At 39.5% G+C, this 8372-nt stretch overlaps 1 protein-coding gene across 1 annotated transcript; it reads right to left on the minus strand.

The window, feature by feature from the left end:
* Positions 1-4960: 4960 nt before the first annotated feature.
* On the minus strand, positions 4961-6012 carry LOC121759470 (probable carboxylesterase 2). The gene has a single exon (XM_042155056.1). It carries the CDS (start codon positions 5956-5958, stop codon positions 5029-5031), a length of 930 nt encoding a protein of 309 aa, XP_042010990.1. The 5' UTR covers positions 5959-6012; the 3' UTR covers positions 4961-5028.
* Positions 6013-8372: the final 2360 nt, after the last annotated feature.

The following is an 8372-nucleotide window of genomic DNA, read 5'->3' on the forward strand; positions in this document are numbered from 1 at the left end:
GATTGGTGTGTTGCGAGTGTAATCGCAGGATTTCTTCGTTAAGAGAATTGTGCTCTTAACAACTGGTGCTTTCATCGGTTCTCACCCTCCGCATCCATTCACCCTAATTAGAGACTTTGAGATGTCAAATTTGGAAGACTCCTATACAACCAAGTTGTTTGATCGCATACATGCTGCGATTGACAAACTGGAGACCCGGTTGGACGCAGCCAATCGACACTTTGGCAAACTTCGTGCGCCTCCCCTGCCGGAGCCACCGCCTCATCAGACTCCAGACCCAATGTACTCGCAGCGAACCCGCCGCTATCCACCCCACAGTCAGTCGCGGCCTAGAACACCTCCATACACCTCTAGGCCGTCATCGTATTTCAGCCAGATACGTACGGCCCGCAGCCGTATTCGTGTTCAGACTGGGAACAACCTGGAGTGCTCAGCGACTACTACGAGCCGCCGCACGCACGCTCTATTTCCAGCTGGTATTCCGCCCGACAGAATGTCTACCGGCCTCCGCGCAACGCCTTCACCTCTTGGGATCAGTTCGCGGAGCAGGAACGGCCACTCCGACAGCCGCATTGCGCTCGCCAAAGCCCGAACTCGGGTTGGTCTTCGTCAGAATCGCACCAGCAGCCGTTTCTGCATGTGAAAAACCAGACTTGCTGGGATCTGCCCTCCCAAACGTCCGGTCGCCGTGTTGGAAAGATTCGCGCTCCCCCGTTGCCAGAACATCAGCCACAGCTGACTCCGTCAGATCGTCAGCTACAGCAGCCAAGTACAATATCGACTATTGAGCTTCCTCCCTACGCCGCACCGAGCCCTTGCCAGCCCTAGCTATCGATGTCCGTGAAAGCTCCATTATGCGCCTTTCCTCGTCAACCGCAAGCGGGTGTCTCAAGCTCAAGGAAAAAGGAGTGGAAAATTGATTCGCACGATGATGAAGAGAAGAGGGAAGAGAAGTTGATAGTACTTAGTAATGTGTGGAATCAAAAAGAGATAAGGAAAGAGAATTACTCTATTACCAAAAGAGAAGATGAGGTCAACAACACTTTTCTGAGGGTGATCGAGAAAGAGATGAAACCTGAAGCTCTTGATTCTAGTTTGGAGTCGAAAGAAAAGACTTTAAGTATGCATCCTGAAAAGCAGAGCAAAATCGAGAGGATGGAGAGTCTAAGCCTTGTTGAGGAGGACAAGGCTGCTTTTGAGATACAAAAGTACAACCTTGAAGAGGAAATGGAAGAGAAGAGAATGTTATTTGAGGATGAGATTAGAGTCAAGACTGTAAAATTGGTTACGAGAAGACCGCAATCAGCAACACAAAGAAAATATTGAAAAAGAGAGGGCAGTCTTGTGCGTTTGATCCCGGAGGGACGCTTCGTGGTGTCGTGGTTTCCACCTTGAGGACAATGTGGATTTTAACCGTGGGGGAGTTGTTACGATCCCCCTATATCTTAGGATTCCCCAAATATTTAGTTATCTTTTTATTCCCCATATCTTTTGATTCATAGTATATTTTCATATCTTGTTTTCTTGTTCCCTAAGTTAGTATTCTAGTATTATAAATAAGGCTAGGTTGTTATCTTTTTATTCATTGAATGAAGAAATAATTTGCCCACATTACTTGTGCAATACTCCTTATCAAACCTTGAAGACTGCCGACGGAGGAAGTTCTCCGCGCCAGCCACGAATTGAGCCGCCGACCCCAACGTTCGGGGCGCCGGATTGGTGTGTTGCGAGTGTAATCGCAGGATTTCTTCGTTAAGAGAATTGTGCTCTTAACACTTATGTATTCATATTTGAAGGATAAAATAAACTTAGAAATTATATACTCCCTCCGTTCTATAGAAATATTCCATTTAGGATTTACACGGGTTTTAATGTATAATTGATAAAGTAAGAGAGAAAGAGAAAAAGTAGTTGAAAATATATAGTAGATGGTAGGGCCTATAACTGATAAAGTAAAATAGAAAGAGAAAAATGTTACCATAAATGAATATGGACTATTTCTATGAGACGACGAAAAAGGAAATATGACATTTCTATGGGAGGATGAAGTATTTACATGCAAATAATCCTTAAAATTTTACTTTCTGCTGTCCCATAATAAATGATATACTTTGGTAATGTTGGTAATGCACAGGATTTTAGGAAAAGACACTACTTTTGAGCATATATAGACACGGTTTATGATGTGAGCCTCGTTGGCTCGCCAAGACCTCGCGACACCTCTCCGAATAAACTAGCCTCTCGTCGACCATATTGTCACACCCAACCCATCTAGCATATATATTTATAAAACAAATACAAATTACAGTAAAGAAATCACATAGTAATCATTGCACCATCCATATACTATAATTACAAAAACCGACCATTTATTAGCCTTATTTACAAATGGTATAAGTCCGCACACATAAATAAACATCAAATAGCATAAACAGATTGAGATCCATATGCATATGCCTCTATGTTCAATATATTATTCTATGACAAATCAAGTCTGGTATCTGCCCGGGATTTCCATTGTATACGACCCGAAGGTCCCTTTTAATTATTTGACATTTCCACGAAGGTCCCTCTTTGATTTGACATTTCCACGAAGGCCCCTCTTTGCATTTTGACCTTTCCACGAAATTTCCTCTTTGTTTTTGACCTTTCCACGAAGGTCTCTCTTTGCATATTTTCTTTAACCTGTAGGTCCATTATCATTGTATATGACCCGTAGATCTATTGTCATTGTATATGACCCGTAGGTCCATTGCCATTGTATATCAGACTCAAGGCAAGATTGTCACGCATACTCTTTAATCCGATGATTCAAATATTCTAATACCATATGTCAAATATATCCATTGCACCACTTACATATTCATATATTCCATCAATAATTCAAATACTATAGATAAACATATTAACTGCACAAATAACATATCCACATCATATTACACCGATCATAAACCATATCCATTCACATATTCATTGCACCAATCACATATCCATATCACATTCCACAAAATAATTCCAAATAAAACATAACTATATTAGGTTCACATCCCAATCCAAATATTCACTCCATTCTTACATATAGCAATTAACTGCGTAACAATAATATGAGTAAAATTAAAAGTATGATTTATACTCACGTGATAATAAATTAGACTTCTGATTTCATCTCCTGATTCACAAAACTCGATTCCTCCGAAAACCTCTTAATTTCTCTCGTTTTCTTTTTCATCTTTTACTAATGGATCATATTTTCCCAACTGATATTTTGTTTTTTGAATCCCTCTTAGTTTTCTTTGTGTCCCCCAAAAATTCCCTAACAACATATGTGTGTGCTACATATAGTCGACCTACGAGAGTCGGTTCCTAATTTGAATTCACATCTAACTAAGTGTCATTCTAATTCTCTTTCTATTCATTTACGTGTACATCATCTAAACTAGGATTAAATCTGAGTCATCAAAGTAAATATTAGAATATTAATCAAATAAGATATTAAGTCATTCGAATATATAATATAAGTGCTGCCAAAAATAGTGTATTTTTATTATATTAAAATCAACACGCATTCACTTGTATAAATATAGCCTACTACTACAATTTAGCTATTCTTATTCCACACGTACATATGATATAAACATGTACTATATTTTTCTACTATGTATCTTTATTCTAAAGTTCATATATACATATATTTTGTACTCCCTACTTTACAAATACTAATCCTACATGTGTACAATATATGCATTTTAACTCTATAAAAAGTATAATATCACTTGCAATAATGATAATAATACTCGAAAGACAATAAAAGTTACATAATTATACAAATTGATGTATGATTTGGGTTAGACAAGTCACACATAAAGCCCGCGATATCGGTCGCAAAAGGGCTCCGACATGGCACCCCGCGACTTGTAACATCTATAACACGAACATACTTTGGAATACAGATGAAATTGCAAGAACTCGTTGTTGCCATGACATTCCTACAACATTACAATTTACAATACGGATGGATATAGATTAGACGTGAAATATGGGGTGAATATGAAATGAATGATGCCACGATTGAGGGCGGAAGCTCAATCGATACATCAATAAACTATTTGAAAACGAACACTTTGCTACAAGGATTCGAATAGGAAAATCAAGAGTAAAAAAACTCAAGAAACAAACTCAATCTTTATTAATCACAACTCTTCCCCCCTACTCTCGTACACTACATGCCTTTTATAGGCAAATAATAGAGTAAAATCTTAACATATCCTACTAATGAGATAGCTACTAATAAATAAATAATCTAAGATAACTCCTAATTCTAATATGTAAATAAGCCGAAAACTAATATATCCACTAAGGTGATCTATCTCCAACATAAATTAATGAATAAAATATTCACAAGACATCTAATAAATCTCCTTATAACTAACGTAAATCATAGGAGATACACTTTAACTAACCTATAGTTGAGATAGAATTAAATCTTAATTAATTTAACTAGACTTATCTACTCCTAAATAATAGTAATCCCCAACTTCTTCATCTCGTTTCATCCAACTCAAGACTTCGGGCCAAGCTAAGTTTCTTCCTCTCGTGCGTAGCTTCGGGATCGAAACAAGCATCACATCAGTTTACAGGCAAATGAGTTGTATATTTACGGTTGAAATAAAAAATATTAAAAAAATGAAAAATTTAGGACGGCTTGGCGGTTGGCGCGCAATAGACGCCTTCTCACCGCCATCCCGCTCTCGGCCATGCCCTTCACCTCGGTGGTCTCAATCTCCTCGAGACAGCTCAGCGGCTGCAATAGGAGCCTTCCCGACCGCCACCCCGCATGGCAGTGGAAAGGCCCCTAAGAAAATGACACTGCTTTGAGCAAATATTTTCAAATTACACCAAATATTTTAAAAACAAATAAATCAACCACCAGCACGACGATCTTTGATCAAAACCTGACGAAAATAATAAACAGCCTTATTTGTATTTCAGTTTCAATGTTCAACATAAACACATCAAACATTAATACATTTAGTTATTAATAAAAGAAGCCACTTTTTTAATCATATCAATTCCAGCCTCATTATCCGAAACAATCACACTGAAAACATGGTCTTCACCCGCAACCTCAACGCACTCGATTTCTCCCTTCCACCCACAATTGCTCACCACCTCCTTGTAATACCACCCTCTATCCTTAAGAAAATCTTTCTCCGCAACGTAAACCAGCACTTTCCCACAACCCAACCCCGATATCTTCGGATCCTTACCCGGATTCACCCATCCTGCGTCGCTGTTCCTAAAGCTTGGGCAAGCAAATCGCCACAGTTTCTCACTCAATTCCTTTCCAGCCTTGAACACCTCCGTCGTTTCGCTCCCAATCGGATCCACGCCCCCGAAGAAGGGGCAATTGAGGAAAATCCCTCTCAAATTGAACCCGTCCGGCTTCTCCGACCCGACCCGCATCGCCACGTTGTGGGCGATATTGGCCCCCGCGCTGTCTCCGCCTAAATAGACACGGCTCAGATCCGCGAATTCGTTGATCCACTCGTCCTTTCCCTCGGCGCTCCATTTGAGAGCGCGCCATGAATCCTCAAACGCGATCGGGAGTGGGAATTCGGGGGCTAATCGGTAATTAACCGAGACGGCGACGACGTTTGCTAGCGCGGCTAAGTGGTTGAGGTGCTTGTGGTACTGAGCGGAGAAGGCGGATTCGATGACGAAGCCGCCACCGTGGTAGTAGACGAGGAGAGGGAGCTTTTTGGTGGGGTCGGCGTTGGGCGGGAGGTAAATCCGGGCGGAGAGGTTGATTTCCGGCGCGATTTCGACGTCTTTGGATTGGACTCCAGTGGCTGGATCTAGAGATGGAGGGACGACATCTACGCCCATAAGCCTCTCGAGTCTGCCATTTTTGTAGACTCTTAGCATAGGGAAGAAATCGTGGAGGATTTCGTCGGCCATGGATGAGTGATGAGGGAGAAACGATAGGTTTATGTATTTTATTTTATGGCGATAACGCTTTGGAATATTGTTTTTATATACACTTTTTTCATGCTTTACCAAACTGTTTCTACATGTTATTTATTTTCACTTTACCAAATAAATGACGAAAGATTTTATGATCGATTTGAAAATAACCTCATATTTGTGCACTATGACGTAAATATATGTATCAACTTAATTATGTGCATTTGGAAAAACAATACATTTAATTTAGATACACGTAATTTGATTGTTTGTTTGTTTGGAAATTTCTCTTTTCATCATTATTTTCTTCGTGGGGGACCCAAAGTCGATATCTTCATTGCTTTGAAAATGACCACATATAAATTTGTGCACACAAACCCGTATTTTAATAGATAAGGCATTCCTCAATTTTTTTGTATTTCATACTTTTCCTCGTTTGAATGCAATCGCTACGTATAATATATTCAAAGGCTGAAATAATAAAGAACTTATTCCCATCTCAACTTCTCTCGATAATTAGCTCCTAAACAATTTAATTATAACAAAAAAATCATGAGATGTCCATCATTTACAGATAAAATTGTGAACAAGTTTAAAGTAATAAAAGTTTCGTGGAAAGCAATATGGGACGTGGTTTGTAACGACGTCGTCGACTAATTAAAAACTACTTATGCTAGTACAATAATAAAAAAAAAGTGATTATAACAGCACAAAACTCCAATCATAAAAGTACACATTCCACCATATATATAATAGTAGTGTATAATTTTATATGGTTAAGAAATCTTTGTAGTATCCCATGTTCACGTTAGTATATTCCATTAATTCTGTCTGTTTGTAACTCTAAAAAAAAGTAGCACTGTAGCACAGAGAAAGAAGAAAAGAAATTACAACATTTTATTATGATTATTTCCTATATCCTCTACAATGTTTAAAATTTGGATTGGACCGGTTAGTTCGACCAGCTCAATCATGAACCGATGCCTTATCCACTTTGATTTAAACCCGCTAGACAATCGGTCATTTTGAACTGGTGGAATCGGTCGATCAAGCTAGAAATCATGAACAGTGTTATGTGAGTCGAATGGAATTAGCTCAATTCCACTTTATTCTTCTTATTCTTCCATCTCATTTCTTTCATCTGGTTGAAGAAAACCTTCTGACATCCACTGTTCAATTACTTTCTGCTTCATAATCCCGCGACCTTTAGGGAAAACTGAGCAGTACGCAAAGCACTTCTTGAGAGATGATGAAGGCAAATAATCAAAGCTCAATTTCAGTATTTTTTTTATTCTTTCAGCACCTTCAGCGTCTGAGAGACAATTTACACTGATTAAGCGCCACTCTTCTTCGGACTTATACCGTCGAAGCACACCGCCAACTACATTGGCAGCTAAGGGCAAACCTTGACATGCTTCTGCAATCTTTTTTGTGCCACCTCAACCCCCCACCAACTCGTTGTGGACCCTATTGACTCAACTCAATATGGCCGAGACGTCTCACATGTCTCCCGAGCAACTTGAAGAGCATCGTGCAATGATACGAGGTCTCTGACAAACATTGGGGATAGGGCAGGAGAACTAGTCTTCCTTTCAATAATTATTCTGGGAATCGCCCACGTCCTAACCTTTCCTATGCTAACAACAATATCATTCAACCTCCTACATGATTTAATTTAAGCAGATGATGAGCCATTGAACCGCCTAAAATTGAAGACAAATATGAGGCGTGCATCCAAAAGATTTTGAACATATTGGGAGAAGAAAGGAAGAATAACAACACTAAAATTGGAATTGTTGAACAAAGACACCAAGCTTGAAGAGGGCATGAAGCCATGAACTACATTTCCTCCACCGTCCAAATAATTCAAACACAAATGTCCCAAGTGAAAAAGAAGGCTGAGGAGGAGGAAGCTCAGGCTGCATCGAGAGTCGCGGATTTTTGTTCATGGGAAATAGGATGAAAGCACTGGCATTGGGACCCACAGACTGATATTGGATACAAGATGTCATGTAGATCATAAAGATTGTCTCTATGTACCTGAATGTGCTAGAAATCTTGTTTCTGTAAGTAGATTGGATAATTTAGGTTTTAAAGTTAAGAATTGTAAATGGTGTATTCTCTTTGTATCGAAACAATTACTTTTATGGTTGTGGTACTTTGTTTGGTTCACTTTATAGATTCAATCTTGATGTAAAATTTTGTGAATCCTTATTTAATATTGAAAGTCGAGACATTAAGCGTAATGCGTCAAGTGAAAGTTCGCTTTCTTGTGGCATCAAAGATTAGGTCATATTACCAACGGGTTGTAGCCCAGTTGGCAGCGCGGAGCTGTGGTGACCTTGAGGTCATGGGTTCAAACCCCACCGCCCGCTGTGAGACTTTTGGCCTTAATCCGCAAGCCCGAT

This window comes from Salvia splendens, chromosome 12, assembly GCF_004379255.2.
Source record: "Salvia splendens isolate huo1 chromosome 12, SspV2, whole genome shotgun sequence".
NCBI classification, from domain to species: domain Eukaryota; kingdom Viridiplantae; phylum Streptophyta; class Magnoliopsida; order Lamiales; family Lamiaceae; genus Salvia; species Salvia splendens.

Bases quoted from the DNA above. Each gene is read 5' to 3' on its own strand.
- LOC121759470 (XM_042155056.1), bottom strand. From the start codon at position 5,958: ATGGCCGACGAAATCCTCCACGATTTCTTCCCTATGCTAAGAGTCTAC.